Below are 17,092 nucleotides of genomic sequence, written 5' to 3' on the forward strand. Positions count from 1 at the left end.
AATGTTTCAAAGGAATACATAATTTAAATGCTAAACAGTGACACCTGCTCATTAAAAATACTATGTAACAGCCTTTAATAATGGTAAATAGTATAAAAGGAGGAAAAATAGCAAGCCAGACATTTTAAAAGCAATGTCTTCTCTGGACATTCAGATCTTTCACTCCAACCCAAGCGTCTGGTGTGTGTGTGTGTGTGTGTGTGTGTGTGTGTGTGTGTGTGTGTGTGTGTGTGTGTGTGTGTGTGTGTTTGTGTGTGTGTGTGGTCGTCTATGTGATGAAACAGGTCAAGGTGTACTATTTTATAAACGTTTTAAATGCTTAATCCTGTCTGAAGTCAAACCCCACCTCTGGACAGAGCCTACACGCGGAGAATCAATACTTGAAGGCCAGAACTGCACATAAACATGAACTTGAATGAGATTATTTTACCCACATACAGGCTATCTCCATGGTAACCAAGTTTGGAGGCGGGCTCAGAACTGTCAAGGCTACCCCGGCTATAATTTCCATGGTTACCACACACACAAATAAAGTTTGCTGTCTTCTGTTTTTAATCCAAAAAGACAAACTAATTAGGTATGGTTTAATTACTAATCATGTTAACATTCTATTCATTGAATAATTATATGTAATGATTGTGAAACTTTCAAATTCTCGATTAATTATTTTTGGAAATGTTAATGAAAATTAAAAAATAAATGAACATAACATGAAAAAAGGGTTCACATACTCTGAAGATAAGGTCTGAACATTATCTGAATTCCTGCTGTGAACAGAAACTGGCCAGCTGAGGTGACCTCATGGATGTTTGAGATTCCAAAGCATAGCATGAAGATATAGAGGTTGAGTTTACACACAACGCAAACAGATCTAGGATCAGCTGAATGGAATGAAATAATTGCATGTCCTGCATCTACTGAACATGATGGAAACCGGAAAATAACATTTAGTCAATCTTAACAGAAAAAAGCAGCCTCATAAAATCCATACTGTATTTTTATAATATCATATAAAAAGATACTTAATTTCTGTTCTATGGCCTTGTTCATTCAGCAATGTACCATAATACTCTCACTGAAACTTCCACATAGTCTGTAGAAGGTTCTGCTATGATCACCATAGCCTCTGCCCATCACATCCTGTTGGGCACAGTGGGCCTCCAGTCCTAATCATTAGTCATGCATAGATTAACCGCGATCTCTCCTTGGACGACGTTCTGCCCTCCTGCTTCTCCTCGTCCTTCAGCACGCCCGCCACCTTCAAGCGGTACCTGGGATCGGATCAGATACAATCCAAGCCCTCCTCCTATTGGATGGCCCGTCCCAGCCCCCCCTCCTATTGGACACTCCGTCCCAGCGCTGATGGGTCCTTCATGGCATGCTGCAGCATGGGATCGGGGGGGTGGGGGGGGGCAGCGGCCCGTTGTGTGTGTCTCCTGGGCAGCTGTCAATAAAGTTTAGGAAAGCTCCACGAAACAAAGAAGGGTATAAAAAATTGTCAAGCTTGACTCTTTTTCTGTGGTTTAATTTCCCCCGGCCTGGAGCCATCCTGGACCACCGTAACGTCACAGGAAGTCCTTCTAGCCGTCGTCCGACCTCATTTCCAGGTCGCGGCGGTGGGTCGCTGCCCGGCCCCAGACCCCGCCCCCTTGGCACCCTTTGACCCCAGCGACTGACCCGAGCGGCTCCGCAGCTCGCGCTCGGCGTTCTCGCTCAGTGCCTGCTCCTCGTCGTACCTGGGAGGCGAGGGGGAGGAATCAACGTACGTTAGACCTCCACGAGACCTTTAAACCTTTCCATCATTTAGATTAGATGCGGTTCCTGGGACCCCCTACAGAGCAGCCTGAGGTGGAGGTCGAGGTGGAAGATGAGGCCTTCGCTGCACAGCAGGAGGCCAGCTTAAACCTGGATCTAATGTCTTAGCCACAAAACTCTAAAACAGAAAACCAATATACTGGGTGCTCTCTGAGCTCAGACAACACATCAGCCCCCTGCTTACTGGGTGTTCCCATTAGGGAGGCTGTTATCTGGACCATATCTACCACATTCCAACAGCGTCGATAACTCAGGCGGTATAGCAACAAACTGGAGTGTACTTAAATGTACTCATTTAAGTAGAGAAAGAGCACTTTAGGTTTATTAAAGAAACAGGATGAACTACATAGTAAAGCTAGCCTGGATGAACAGTAACCTCTGTATTTATAGAAAATATATTCTGCTCTCCCGGATAACTTTCTTAGTATAATTCTTACATAGCTTAAGGCTTTGGGTGGTTAGAGAAAGATTAATTAAAATTCAGGTGGTAAACAGTAATGTTTGGGGTCTGTCGCTAAGGCAACGACTCTTGCAAAATAAAGCATACTTTGAGCCAATGCCAACTGCTACAGGCAAAATTCCTCACAAGTCTCACTGAGATAGTTTCTTTAAACAAAAAAACTGTGGAGTATATTATGTACAACATTCAACAGCTTGCATTATCAAATCAAGAGGAAGCCCCTTCAATATATGAATATCCTTCAATGATACTGGTAAAGATTCGAATTTTAGTCAGAGCACAGTTACTCAGGTATTCCTGACTTTTTCCAAAAGCTACTGGACAAAACAAAAAGCTAGCCTCCTTCGAGCCGGAATTGAACCAGCGACCTAAGGATGTCAGTTTAACTCTACAGTCCTCCGCTCTACCAACTGAGCTATCGAAGGGCTCCCAGCGTGGTGGAGGTCACCATCAATGAGGTCACCCTTTTACCACACAGCGGTTGCCTCACTCAACATTCTTAACTTCAGGCCTTGTGTACACAGTAGTTCCCTCTGTGACTACGGCGGAGCAGCTAGTGTTACACTTAGGAAGAGAAGTAGGATGTCAAGGCATTCGAGTAGCTACCAAAAACAGCAGAACTTGTAATGGTCAAGAGTTCCTCTAGCCAAAGAGATGAGACATAGAGGAAGAACTCACAGGCAGACGGGCGCCCAGGTCCATTAGTGCTCAGTGTAGTTAAAGCAGCAGTCCATGGTGGTGCTCTGTGTATTTAAAGCGGCAGTACATGGTAGGGCTCTGTGTAGTTAAAGCAACAGTACTTGGTAGTCATCTGTCTATTTAACGTGGCAGTACATGGTAGTGCTCTGTATAGTTAAAGCAGCAGTACTTGGTAGTGCTCAGTGTAGTTAAAGCAGCAGTACTTGGTAGTGCTCAGTGTAGTTAAAGCAGCAGTACATGGTAGTGCTCTGTATAGTTAAAGCAGCAGTACTTGGTAGTGCTCAGTGTAGTTAAAGCAGCAGTACATGGTAGTGCTCTGTATAGTTAAAGCAGCAGTACTTGGTAGTGCTCAGTGTAGTTAAAGCAGCAGTACTTGGTAGTGCTCAGTGTAGTTAAAGCAGCAGTACGTGGTAGTGCTCAGTGTAGTTAAAGCAGCAGTACTTGGTAGTGCTCAGTGTAGTTAAAGCAGTAGTACTTGGTAGTGCTCAGTGTAGTTAAAGCAGCAGTACTTGGTAGGGCTCTGTGTAGTTAAAGCAGTAGTACTCACAGTAATTGGTAGTTCCCCAGGGCCTCTCGGGGCGGGGTGCGGCTCCAGCGACAGTCCCCAGTGATGTCCCCGCTGGGCGCCACGATGTTGAGCGTATCATTGATCAGATTGTACTTCAGGATGCGGTCGTTGGCCGTGCTGGAGGTCAGCGAGGGGGAGGCGTTAACCTACACACACACACACACACACACACACACACACACACACACACACACACACACACACACACACACACCCACACAGGTTACATCAGGTCTTCTGAACACACTTCGAGAAGCTTGACGGTGAAACTTGCACGACCAACCCTCACTGAGCAGATGGTCTAGAGCTCTAACTTACATGATGACAACATCAACAACGGATCTGAACAAAGGTTCTTCAATCAAAGGTCATTCCCAATGTCCACAGCCTCCCTGTGGGCATCCTTCAGGAACCTGCCCTGACATGGCCTGACAGTGAATGACTTCCATCTGATTCAATGCTGCGCTGACTGAAAGCGTCTGCTAAATGACTCCATGTTAAATGATGTGTACAGGCTGCCTGGCACTTTCTTACATGAACCCAACCAGCTGTGAGCTCAATGGTCATGGTGTCGCCAGGGTGTTGTTGGGCAGGAAGTGGACCGTGAGTTAATGGGAACACAAACCCATTATGCGTGGTGATCTTAGTGTGATGATGATGTGATGTAGAGTTAAAGGTAAAGGTTTGACCTGCAGCTGGCTGGGACTGGATTACTCTCTGACCACACCCACTTTATGTTCCTCACAACCTCCCTAAGTCATTTCATGTTTTAATGTTTCATGTGTGGCTGTTTCGTTTTCTTTTAAAAGGACGACACAATAAAGTACTGAAGTTCTATTGTAATTAAGTTATTATTTTCTATAACTGCTCAATACTATAATATTGAATCCATTAAATTATCTGTTCACACAAAGCACAGGCAAGAACATACACAAATGAGATCTACAGACAAGACTAAGACAACAACCCCATGCCTGTCTATCTATGCATACCTGTGTGTGTGTCTCACCTCTATAAGCCAGGGCTTCAGCTTGTCATCAATGATGATGTCATAGCCGTAGCACTCGAAGCAGTGCTTGTCATTGTTCATCACCGGCTATGGAGGGAGAGAGAGAGAGAGAGAGAGAGAGAGAGAGAGAGAGAGAGAGAGAGAGAGAGAGAGAGAGAGAGAGAGAGAGAGAGAGAATCTGTATGGTTTATTATAGGATAACGCTGCCTCTAGAGAGAGAGGAAACATTAACTTACGAATAAATACATTAAAAAGAGTTATTCAACCCCAGTCAAGTCCTTTCAAGTCAGTTGTATTTATTTAGCCATCAATCCCGTTACGGTCTCAAAGGGCTAAACAGGGCATATGTTTAGTACATTACGTATATATCTATATATGTATAATTTTATTACATCATAACATGTACAAACATCCCCACCAACAGGCCTCACAGATCTCATTAAGGGAAGTGGTGGTGGAACAGGAAGGAGTGAGCCACCAACACAAAGAGGAACTCATCTGTTTCAGAACATTTATCAATCAAGTTTTCTGATTATTTCAGCCTATAAATCCTTATCTGTTGCAATGCATAACAGTAAACATACAACACATCAAGGAAGGCCCACACACACACTCACCGCGACGGCCTTGAGGGACTGCACCACGATCCAGTGGATCTGGTCGAACAGCCGCCCGGTCACTTCCATCCCCCGGGTGCTCTCCAGGTACAGCCGCAGGTTGTCCACCGTCCACTTCCCCCCGTGCACGTGGTTGTAGTCATCCTGCAACCGCCACGTGCACGCTCATTACCGCGCCCGTCACCGTGGCGCCGTGCACGCCCCTCACCTCGGCACCGTGCACGCCCGTCACCGCGGCCCGTGGTTTGTGAATGTGTGTGTCGGTCGAGTCTTACAATTTGCAGTTATTAAATATATATATATATTATACAGTTCTGAATCCTTCTGATGATGAGGGCTCACCCCGTGCTTCTGGATGGCCACGTTGGTGAGGTGGATGAACATGTTGTCCAGCTCACTGGTGCTGGGCGTGTACTTCACCGTGCAGAAGCGGCAGAACCCCAGCTTGTACCTGAAACACACACAATGTCTATGATACAAGAACTACGTGTCCTATGAATATTATTATCATTCAGGAGAACTCAAAGAAGATCGGACACAATCAATAGATGACTACACTGATTTATTCGCTAATTAATACTACTCTTTGAATGATTATGATCCTAAAACAGATCCTAAATGGAAAGTTGGAGCCATTACAAAATTTAGAAAATTTGAGAAATAATTCACCATTTCCAATAAGTTTTTACCAAGTGAGTGAAGTTTACTATTTAATGAGTATCACTCTTACATTCCCTAGATATAAAGGCCTGGTCAAGATAAAGGCCTAGTCTACTACATATACTCTACTAAAAGTAGTCATAGCTGCACAAAATCCTGTGCCTGCTCTAAAGTAACATAGGGCAGAGGCCTACGATAAGAGTATCATGATGAGAACACTCCCTTCCACCGCCAACATCCGTCTCACATTGTTTGACTTTATTAAGGTAAACATGACTCGCTGCATGTTTGACTAAGGTGGAGTTTGGAGTTCACACCATAGCTAGCAGCCAACGTCCTTAGCCTGGTGATAGTTCTGAGCATAGACTAGGAATGAACATGTGACGTATGGGGCTGTGCATCGTTACGTCACATCGCAAGGACCGCCACCATTTCAGAAGTATCGAAGCAGAGTAACGTTTAGTGTAAAGGTCCAATAGGGTTTTATTCATTGTTTAGTAATTAATCATGAAATTATTTATCCGCACTGTTGTGTTTCAAACTGCCAGTGTTTCTCATGAGCCAAGGATACGGTAGATTTACGTCTATTAAGGGTTTGACATGACTGCAACTCTGAGTTCTCTCAAAATAGCATTGAGTATCGCCGACAGAAAATCTGCTGATGCATTGTGATGTACAAACCCTTTAATGGTTTGATGTATAGCCTTTACTAGCTGGATTTCTATCCCTTAACTAGCTGGTTTAATAGCCTACATGTAGCACTTGAGCGGCCGGTAGGTGGTCACCAAGACGTAGAGCCGCAGGTCGAACTTCTTGCCCCCGATGAGCAGCGGGTTGTCGATGTACAGCGAGATAACGTACGCCTCCTTGCCACTAGAGGCCGCCATAAACCTGCAGCCAAAAGTCCAAATACGTAGCGATTAAAAGGATTCCAATGGACAACCAAAGCAGTATACCTTTACAAAACTGACTTTCGTTCAATGAAGAAACAAGTTAAGATAAAATACTTATAACTTAAGATACTTTCACTCTATTTTCCAAATTATGTAGTGTGACAATGCAGTGTGATAAAACATGATTGTTTTTTTAGCAGTTAGTAAAAACCCAGGGTTGGACTGCAGCCAAATGCTGAGACCATGAAGAGTTTCAAGACAAAGCATAATAGCTAAACAGAAAACAGGTCACACCCTCCTCTATGTAAATCTATGCAAAGCATCGCCTCTAGAGGGAGGTGTGTGTGTGTGTGTGTGTGTGTGTGTGTGTGTGTGTGTGTGTGTGTGTGTGTGTGTGTGTGTGTCAAGATGTTAGTTATACAGGCTGGAAAATGAGGATGATGATGATGATGATGATGATGATGATGATGATGATAATGGCGATTATGGTGATGACGATGACGACGATGATGTAAACAGTGATGCTGAGGAGGAGGAGGAGGAGTATTCACGTTGAGGTACGGCTGTCCCTGGACCACTTCTTGATCTGGGACAGTTTGTTGATGAGGAAGATGCCCTTTCCCTGGGCCTTCCCACACGGCTTCATGATCCACGTGGTGGACGGGCTCTTCCGGAACTCCTCCACAAACAGGTTGTAGTCCGCAGGCAGCATGAAGGTCACAGGGACGAAGTCTGGAGGAGACAAGGAGACGAGGAGATGAGGAGGTGAGGAAATGAGGAGGAGACTTGAGGTAAGAGAACCTTCTCTGAGCTTCTGCTGGTTTCTGAGCTCAATGGAAGATAATTATGATCGCCAATGTTAATCGATGTTAATTAAGTAATTTTGTGAAGTTATCTTTTCTAAATATTTTATATTGATGTATTTTCGGACAACCAATTAACAATTCGCTTATAGCCTGTTTCCAGTGGATGGAGAAGAGTCCAGCACCCTGGTTGTAAGAAAGACCATGAATAAAACATCAGTGTATTAGGATGAGAGCCTCCGCCCTATCTGTGAGGAACTGCAACCGTTCTCTGACGCCCCCCGCTGGGCAGAAAGGGCTTCAATCAGCACCGAGGTTTGGAAGGCGAACGCTCTGACCGCTAAGCTAAGGTGGCTCTCACCTTCTACTGAAATTAGACCCACCCTGGAGGATACCCAGGACTTCCTCCCCTCCGTCCCATATACACTGCCAGAAAGTGCAGCTATTATGCAAGCCCAGTTAGCATGAACATTTAGCTGTCATGAAAACATAGCTAGCATCGAAGCACTGATAGCCTTTCAGGTTCAGCAACTATGCTCTAAATACCGACAGTGCTCCTACCTAGGTGGATGTACTTCCCGCCCTCGTCCTTCTCGGCCAGCGGGCTGCTCTCCTTCTCCAGCTCCTTGCGGTAGCGCTTGATGTTCTTGATCATCAGGTCCTTGCGGGTCAGCTCGTAGTGGTTGGGGAAGTGGTTGACCATCTGGTCATCCGACAGGCGGTAGCCCGTATCCACGCTGAACACCGTCCGGATGGTCTGGATGCTCATCCTGAGACCAGGGGCCAGAGAGAAGATACAACCGTCAGGAGAGGGGGGGACCAGAGACAAGATACAACCGTCAGGAGAGGGGGGGGACCAGAGACAAGATACAACCGTCAGGAGAGGGGGGGACCAGAGAGAATAGAGGGGGACCAGAGAGAAGATACAACCGTCAGGAGAGGGGGGGACCAGAGAGAATAGAGGGGGACCAGAGAGAAGATACAACCGTCAGGAGAGGGGGGGACCAGAGAGAAGATACAACCGTCAGGAGAGGGGGGGACCAGAGAGAAGATACAACCGTTAGGAGAGGGGGGGACCAGAGACAAGATACAACCGTCAGGAGAGGGGGGGACCAGAGAGAATAGAGGGGGACCAGAGACAAGATACAACCGTCAGGAGAGGGGGGGACCAGAGAGAATAGAGGGGGACCAGAGACAAGATACAACCGTGAGGAGGGGGGGGACCAGAGAGAATAGAGGGGGACCAGAGACAAGATAAAACTGTTAGGAGAGGGGACCAGAGAGAGACCAGAGGGAATTTACAACTGTTAGGAGAGACCTCGTAGTCCTGCCTCTCTACCTCTGGAAGACCTCAGAAATCCTGAGGCTGCTTTGATACCTTTTCCAGCCTTGATGATTACTCTAAATCAACACTAATCTACTGTTTTTAAGCAATTAAACCTTCATATCTCACATACCCAGCACATAGTACAAGGTTTACAGCACATAGTATATACATCGTACATAGTACACAGTACACACTACATAAATAGTACACAGTGCATAGTATTTACATATTACAAACATAGTACACAGTACACACATACTACATACATAGTACACAGTACACAGTAGATAGAACACACTACATGGCACATAGTACATAGTAAATGCTACACACTCCGATCCCCGTCTTACTGGTGAACTGGGAGAACTCACCAGTAGAAGTTCCAGTCGTCGGTGTCGGTGACCGGCAGCCATCCCCTCTTCTCAAAGTTGTTGATGAGCACCGACTTCTCGATGTCCGTCACCCACTTCACCCTCCCCGCCATGGTCCCTATGGGGGGGGGGGGACCATGGGACACACACACACAGGAAGTTACGTGCCACACACATGAACACACACCGAACAAACACACACACACACACACACACACACACACACACACACACATAGATTACAGACAGACAGGTAGACAGTTGAGAAGGGGGCATCAAACTGCAGAGACAGTTCCTTATAAGCCATAAAAGGTTCATATTATTACCTGTTAATGTTAAGACCCGCCGGTTGTCAGCATGGGCCGGGCGGTGTGGCGGTCAGCTGGAGGGGGGGTCCACCCCGTTTATCCTGGAGCACGAGCTGGACGGATATCATCCGGTGATGACGTTCAGTTTACCTTAAGCAACATCCACAAACGTCGTTCCGGCGTCTCCAACAGTAGCACACGAGTCCATGATGTCGACGGCGATCAGTGAGGCTACATGCCGGCTGATCATGTTATCGATCACACCCCGGTGGGTGATGAAACGCCCCATGGAAACACACCGATTATTATTTGCAATACAACTCGAAATCTCGCATACCATCGGATGGTTCCGGTATGTTCTGTGAGAGTGTGCGTCTTTAGTTGCACACCTGACAGATTAAAATATGTAAATACTGCTGAATGACCAAAAAGAGGTCGACAGGGAGGCTGTATATCTTCCGGTTAGATAGCCTAGCAACCGGAGACGCAGTGACGTCATGCGGGATGCTGAGCCTCTGCTCACTAATAGGGGCCACTAGGGGCCACCTCGGTCCAACTCCCCGATATCCATGTTTTGTGCGACACGGTGATACAAATAAGTTGTAATACACACCTCACACCAAGCTTTATCCCCAAGATGAAATATAAAGTCATGTTGAGTATCCTTTGTTGTTACAAATGCACAGGTATATGAGTGTTGTGTTGTGCAGCGTCTTCGTCGCTGGGTTGTTTCCAGCGCCCCCTGGTGGTTGGTCTCCTTGGCTGTGGTGTTTCCAACACACCCTTGTTGTCGATCTCATGGTGTTTCCAGCGCCCCCTGGCGGTCGGTCTCCGTAGCTATGGTGTTTCCAGCGCCTCTTGGTGGCTGCTCTGTAGACCTGCACTCAGAGGAGGGGCCACGGTGATTAGTTACCTGAAAGCGACGAGATTAAAGGACGCTGCTGTGAGTAGTCCACCGCAATCTTCGAAATAATTAATATTTATGGTTCATTCTTTAATAATAGGCTATTACGTTAATAATGTTTCTATGTTTTCTACAGGGCGGCGTCTACTTTAATCTACCAATAAGGTAAGTTTTATTATTACCCATTTCTATTGTGCACCTGTTCCTTTGTGCTGATGGTCGATGCGCTCATCGCTAATATCTGGAACATATTCAACACTAATCAAGATTAGTGTTGATTATTGTCCTAAATTTCTCTACTGAGATGAATAAACTATATCTTATCGTATCTTATCTTATTATGCAGTTATAATACTACTGAATAGTATAACGTAAACAATCATAACGTTGACTACGACAGAACTATAGTGTTTGATCTTCAGCCGACCTTCTGATCTGAGATGACTTCATGCTTTGTTATGAAAACAACCCTTCACGTCAACAACAAACTGGCTTTCACTCTCACTGTTAAAGAGTTAGGAGTCAAACCAAACTCGGTCATTGTGCAATCGTTCGAATAGGAACATAAAACGAGGATAAAAACATGCAACACATTGGGACAGAAAATATTTACAGATAGGTTAAATATCTTTGACAGAATTAAATTGTTTTTTTTTGGCTTAAGTCCTTTGTAAGGGGAGTGCGTTTTAACTTTATATAAAGCATTCGCTGATGAAATATTTCAGTTGACGGGGAAAGCAGTTTGGTTCATTTGAGTTATGGAAATTAAATATTTGAATCGGGACTGGCCCTCCCGCCTGGCCGTGTTTACCAAAGAGACAGTTTACAACAGGATTCAGTCTGATGCTTTTTCAGTCCAGGAAACGAAACATGTAGCACTATATATGCTCAAAATATTTCCTGATAATAAAAATCATAATAAAAAAAAGAAAAAGCCTATTGTTATTCGCAAAATATTGAAACTCTTTCAAATGTTTAGCTAGTTATGACCGAACAGTAATGTAATCTAAAACAGTCAATCTAAATGTAACCTGTTTTTAATGGAGACGGTAACAGGAGAGGTTAGTGGGTTTATCAACCTGGAGGATCTCCAAGGCAACACACCTACGGTCTGTCTGCTCACGTGACTGTGCTCTATTTACACAGTTCATAAGAGAAAATGGGCATAACACATGGAGTCATGCACACACGCACGCACAAAACACACACACATACACACACACACACACACACACACACACACACACACACACACACACACAAACACACACTGCTGTACTCACTGCTGCTGAGACAAAGTGTAACCCACACACAGATCACAGGTTACACTTTATAATAAGGTGCCATAATAAATAGCAAACTAGTCATTACCTAACACTTTGTTAATATTTGTTAATTGTAACTAATATATCTATTTGACACAAATAAATAGTTTTTTCATCATTAATTAAATATTAGTTGGCTGCATAACCCTAACGCAACCCTAACACACAACCCTAACCCTTACACACGGCACTAACCCTAACCATAACACACGGCCCTAACCCTAACCACACGACCCTAATCCTAACCAGTGCCACTCTGTGGTCAGTGAAAAAAAACTATTAACTTGTGCCAAATAGATATTTTAGTAACAATTAACAAATATTAACAAAGGGTTAGGTAATGACTAGTTTGCTATTTATCATGGCACCTTATTATAAAGTGTTACCGAAACACAAACAAACGTACACAAACACACACCACTGTACTCACTGCTGCTGAGACAAGGTGTAACCCACACCCAGAAACACAAAGAAACGCACACAAACACACACTGCGGTCCTACACTGCTGCTGAGAAAAAGGTGTAACCCACACACACACACACACAGGTTCTGAAACATGTTTTCTGTTGTCCAAATTGTGCCCAACAGACCAGAATAACCGGGCTGATCAGACCCTCGTGTTCCAGGCTGGCCCTGTTGAGATGAACGTAGAGATGAACATTGCCTCCGCCATGATCCAAGTCAAGTTCAGGTACTGCCCTGTGTTCTTACCCCGTCTGTGGAAAAACTGGTTCTTAAGCAATGAGTACAATAACAAGCATCACCAAATGAATGTGGCTCCAGGCTGCTGCTGCTGTGCGTTTATGAGTCTACCCATGAATGCTTTGTAATTGCTTTGAGTTCCTTTGTCACCTGTGTAAACAAATTAAACCTATCGATGGCTTCTAGCTTAAACCTGCAGTATGTCACTTTTCTACAGCAGCTATCAGAGGCGGCAAACGGGAAACATGCGCAGTGCAGCTTTAAGTAACATTCGGGTGTTTACGCCACAGAAACAACGACCGGGCCGCCCAGGTCATCGGCCGCCAGTTAGCACGCATCGGAGACCAACTGCACCAGAACCGGGCGGTGGGTCGTCCCCCCGGTAACGGACTACTAGCTCCGCTCCGCATCCTGAGACCGACCCTGACCAGCGCCCTCTACAGGTGAACAGGAGCATGGCACCCGGTCATGTGGGAGGGGAAAGGAACCAATGGAGAGGGGGGTTTAAACCTGTCCTATTTCCTCCCCCAGGGACATCCAGAAGCAGCTGTGTGGGGTGCAGGGGGGGCTCTACACCACCCTGAAGGCCTGGCTCACCTCCGTCACCCCAACCCAGGGGCCCTTCAGAGCGGAGGCCCTGCCAGCCTGGGTACGACCCCCCTCTGATGGTTCACCACAAAGCTATGCTATTAGTTACTTAGCCCTAACCGTTAGTGACCTCACTACTCCCTTATATTCCCTAATGAACTCCTTATGTGTGCAAGCGCAAGGAAGAGTTAAGTTAGAGTTTAGTTAGGGTTAAGTTAGGGTTGAATAATAGATCACTCTACACTATCCTGCCAACAAATCTACAACATCAACAAATCAATCTATTGTGATCTAGTGATTGGGGGGTTGGATTTCCCCAATGAAAGATTGTGGGTTCAAACCCCAATGTCAGCGTTCTACTTTGAGGATGAGGCATCTACCTGCTACTTTATGACATGATCGACACAAACAAACTCAGCTTAAGACCCTTGAAGTGGAGCCTGAGCTGATTCCATGGTAGTGGACTGAGGCAGCAGACCCTAACTTGTCCTCTTCTCTCCACAGGCAAACGTTGGCTGGATCAACGGTTTCCTGCTGACAGTGGTGCTGGTTGCAACGGCGAGCCTTTGCACTGCTTTATGGGTAGAGTGGGAAGGCTAGTGGGAGACTCAGGGCTCTTTAACTGCTCTTCATCTGTGTGCAGATAAACAAGTCATTTTAATCCTTATTATTCATTATTATTAACTGTCCTTTCCTTTGGCCGTTTGCTTTTGCTTATTTTATTTTGTATTTTTAATACTAATTGAATGTTATAATGAAGCATGTGAATGACACCACAGAATTAGAGCCAAACTCAGGGGGTCATGACGATAAGAACATAGAAATATTAATGTTGCCCATCAGAAACATAAATACAGATTGATGCATCAGGTTTCTTAAAGAGTTCTGTTTGTAATATTGCACTGATTATACCCATCCAACTTATGATAGGTGGACATTAGAATTCAACGGTTTGATCAGTTTAGATCAGGTTCTCAACCTGCGGGTTGGGAGACCATTTGGGGTCCCCCTGGTGGTCAAACAGGCCACAGGAGACCATTGATACTTAAGCCAAAGATATTTTATATTCATTTTTTATGAGGAAAAATAATTTTAACAGGGTGAAAGGTGTCATAAAAAGTCTTGCATACAAAGAGTGCCTAATGATTTGTAGCGAGCGTTATGTAGCGAGTGACTTGTAATCACTTATTGTGGTATTTCACTGGATCAGCGATATTTCAGGTGATTGATGATTGGTTTAAAACAATGTTGAGGGGGGGTGAAATGATGCATCAACATGTAAGAAGGGGGGGGGAGGGGTTCGCAAACATTCTGGGGCCATAAAAGGTTGGTAACCAGTTTTAGAATTTGATGCATTCTGAGTGTGAGGAGGCAGGGGCGATGCAGCTGGCGGTCAACAAGATGTCCAGCAACTTGTAGCGCGGCCACTGCTCTGATAAAGCTGGTCTATTTGGGGTTAATGTTGGTTTATGTTCATGACTGTGGCTGGTCTGCAGCCTTTTTGTATGGAACGTCTTTTTTGGCCATGATGAGAGATGGATTTTTTTGTTATTTGCAACTGATGTGTAGCCTTGCTCAATACCAAAGGAAGCTGGACTTTCTCCTTCGGAATTAAAAAACTGCTTATTCACAAATAAAGTTTTACGAAAAAACGTGACTATTTCATTGATAAAAAAATGGATATTTAATTTAGTCACACACACATCAACACATACGCCCTCAGCTAGAATTGAGTAGCTCCAAGAGGCAATGACACACACACACACACACACACACACACACACACACACACACACACACACCTCCTCCTCTCTCACTCCTCGTTGTCGGGGGCGACCACGTCCACGTGGGTGTACGAGCGGTACGCCTTCAGGTTGCACCTCTGCAGCGCGGCGCCCAGCTGCCGGCCGGGCCCCACCTCGTAGGTGTGGGGGAAGCCCTGGCCCTGCGTGCGCTCGTACACCTCGTGCAGCGTCTGCTCCCACTTGACGGGCGACACCAGCTGCAGGGCCAGCTGCCGCCGCACGTGGCCCGCGTGCATGTAGCGCTTCCCGTCCACGTTGGAGTACACGTTGATCTCAGGCCGCCGCACCTGGACGGGGGGATAGTGTAGGTGATGTTAATGTATGCTATGCTAGCATATGCTAGGTTATGTATGCTGACATATGCTATGTTATATATGCTAATAGATGCTAGGTTATGCATGCTAATATATGCTATGTTATGCATGCTAATATATGCTATGTTATGCATGCTAATATGTGAATGGTTGTTAGCCAAGCATATGCTAAAGTAGAGACGAATTTTAAAAATAAAATAAGCTGGTAATAAATAAATCCCTTTAGAACTTGATAAAATAAATGCTTTTGAAGAAGTATTTTTGGATGTCTGGGAAAGGTTTGTAATGGACTGAAGTGAGCGACAGGGGGCGCCATACCTCGACCTGCCGGAGCACGTCTCTGAGCGGCTCGCAGGCCGACTCCATCAGCGGCGTGTGGAAGGCCCCGCCCACCGGCAGCGGGCTGCAGCGGGCGAAGTGGAGCCGCCGGGAGTTCTGCTGCAGGAAGTCCAGCGCCTGGGAGGGAAGCACACGGCGATGGAAACGGTCTTCAGGAGCTCAACTCAACCGTCTCTGACATGATGGCAAATATGATTAATGTTAGCCTGTGTTGTTAAGTTTTAAAATATAACCCAGGGGAGACTGGTCCATAGTTTCTAACCCCGGGGAGACTGGTGCATAGTGTCTATCCGAGGGGAACTGGGCACAAAACCCATCAATTTGGGGGTTTATGGGTAAATATCACATCCATTGTAGTAAGTGGACAATGTTCACTCATGTTTAATTCATGATTTCCTTCTTCTTATCCCTCAACGAATAACTTGAACATGAAAGAAAAGTAAGCGGTGATGTACCACGATTATTGCTGTTCTGAATCAGGTGGTTGAGTTCACTGCTCTTTACCCCCTGCTAATAAAATCATACGTTCATGTGTCTCAATGAGCTGATATTGAGGCGCTTATGTTTGGTTTCTTTGTTTTTTATAGGTGTGTATTCTGAACGAGCGTTACTACCCGAGATTCAATTTTAGCTACATTCATAGGGGGTTCATATGTGGGTGGCGCAGCAGAACCCAATCTGGCGCCCCCTACCTGCTTGTGGCCGGCGATGACCCGGCCGTCGGGGAACAGGAAAGTGGCCACGCTGCAGACGGGCCGGTCCAGCCCAAGGCCCCGGCAGTGCTCCTGGGCCTGGAGGCAGGCCTGACGGTACTGGGCCTGGGGGCGGCCCAGCACAGACAGCATGCCCCCCGCCGCGCGCTCCGACGCCGCCTGCATGGCCTCCGCCCGCACCTTCACCACGTACAGCGCTGGGGGGAGACACTGCCACTGTGAGCCGGCTGCCCGCTCCTCTAGAGAGCTGGTATCTCTGCTCTGCTGCCCTGAAGGCTGTCTCTCCCTGTATCTCCTCTTCTGTCACCATCTCCCCCCTCTCTACCACGCCCTAGATCTTCCTTCCCCTCTATCTCTATCTCCCCCCCCCCCCCTCTCCGTCTTCCCCCCTCTCTCTCCATCTTCCCCCTCTCTCTCCGTCTTCCCCCTCTCTCTCCAACTCCCCCCTCTCGCTCCATCTAACCCCTCTCTACCACGCCCTAGATCTTCACCTCTGTCTCCCCCTTCTCTCTCTACCACTCCCTTTATCTTCCTCTCCATCCCACCCTCTCCCCCATTCTCTCCTCATCTACGACTCTCACTGCCACCATCTCTCTCATCTTCACTCTTGGTAACACCTTCCCTCTCTAACCTTTACACTGTTCATTTTCCCTCGCTCACCACCCCTCTCTAACCTTCCCTCCCCTCTAATCTTTCCTCCCCATGTTGGTTCCTCACTAACCTTGGGCGAAGTCCATCGCTCCAGAGAAGACAAGGGCAGCGAACTCTCCGACGCTGAACCCGGCAGCCGCGACACACGTCTCCACAGCCTTCAGGAACGACGGGAACGAGGAGAACGGGTGAGGTTAATTTTGACCTGGTAGAGGTTAA

General features: G+C 46.2%; 3 protein-coding genes across 3 annotated transcripts in view; 1 reads left to right on the forward strand and 2 right to left on the reverse strand.

Moving 5' to 3' along the window:
• Positions 1-768: 768 nt before the first annotated feature.
• On the reverse strand, positions 769-10,193 carry ttll1 (tubulin tyrosine ligase-like family, member 1). The gene is made up of 10 exons (XM_079755490.1): positions 9,549-10,193; positions 9,223-9,340; positions 8,086-8,294; positions 7,273-7,453; positions 6,582-6,719; positions 5,511-5,619; positions 5,169-5,312; positions 4,552-4,638; positions 3,522-3,688; positions 769-1,736 (listed from the first exon to the last, which is right to left on the reverse strand). Exons 2-10 carry the CDS (start codon positions 9,333-9,335, stop codon positions 1,598-1,600), a joined length of 1,287 nt encoding a protein of 428 aa, XP_079611616.1. The 5' UTR covers positions 9,336-9,340; positions 9,549-10,193; the 3' UTR covers positions 769-1,597.
• Positions 10,194-10,427: 234 nt separating this feature from the next.
• Positions 10,428-14,703, forward strand: LOC307089648 (uncharacterized protein). Its single transcript, XM_079756024.1, has 6 exons — positions 10,428-10,473; positions 10,571-10,599; positions 12,350-12,452; positions 12,754-12,906; positions 12,995-13,112; positions 13,556-14,703. Exons 3-6 carry the CDS (start codon positions 12,403-12,405, stop codon positions 13,649-13,651), a joined length of 417 nt encoding a protein of 138 aa, XP_079612150.1. The 5' UTR covers positions 10,428-10,473; positions 10,571-10,599; positions 12,350-12,402; the 3' UTR covers positions 13,652-14,703.
• Positions 14,704-14,864: 161 nt separating this feature from the next.
• Positions 14,865-17,092, reverse strand: part of mcat (malonyl CoA:ACP acyltransferase (mitochondrial)) — a gene marked incomplete at its 3' end in the record, with an annotated part of 3,015 nt that continues 787 nt past the window's right edge. Inside the window, exons 2-5 of the mRNA XM_079756238.1 lie at positions 16,944-17,031; positions 16,202-16,419; positions 15,489-15,626; positions 14,865-15,143 (exon numbers count right to left, since the gene is read on the reverse strand). Of these exons, the coding sequence (XP_079612364.1) occupies positions 14,865-15,143; positions 15,489-15,626; positions 16,202-16,419; positions 16,944-17,031 (723 nt within the window). The remainder of the gene's footprint in view (positions 15,144-15,488; positions 15,627-16,201; positions 16,420-16,943; positions 17,032-17,092) is intronic.

The sequence above is a fragment of the Pollachius pollachius genome (assembly GCF_949987615.1).
Source record: "Pollachius pollachius genome assembly, chromosome: 18".
Classification (NCBI taxonomy): domain Eukaryota; kingdom Metazoa; phylum Chordata; class Actinopteri; order Gadiformes; family Gadidae; genus Pollachius; species Pollachius pollachius.

Bases quoted from the DNA above. Each gene is read 5' to 3' on its own strand.
- ttll1 (XM_079755490.1), bottom strand. From the start codon at position 9,335: ATGGCGGGGAGGGTGAAGTGGGTGACGGACATCGAGAAGTCGGTGCTC. The intron at 5,313-5,510 runs GTGAGCCCTCAT...TGGCGGTTGCAG, and splicing joins TGGCCATCCAGAAGCACGGG to GATGACTACAACCACGTGCA. The intron at 4,639-5,168 runs GTGAGTGTGTGT...CTCCCTCCATAG, and splicing joins AGTCCCTCAAGGCCGTCGCG to CCGGTGATGAACAATGACAA.
- LOC307089648 (XM_079756024.1), top strand. From the start codon at position 12,403: ATGAACGTAGAGATGAACATTGCCTCCGCCATGATCCAAGTCAAGTTC. The intron at 12,453-12,753 runs GTACTGCCCTGT...TTTACGCCACAG, and splicing joins ATGATCCAAGTCAAGTTCAG to AAACAACGACCGGGCCGCCC. The intron at 13,113-13,555 runs GTACGACCCCCC...TTCTCTCCACAG, and splicing joins CGGAGGCCCTGCCAGCCTGG to GCAAACGTTGGCTGGATCAA.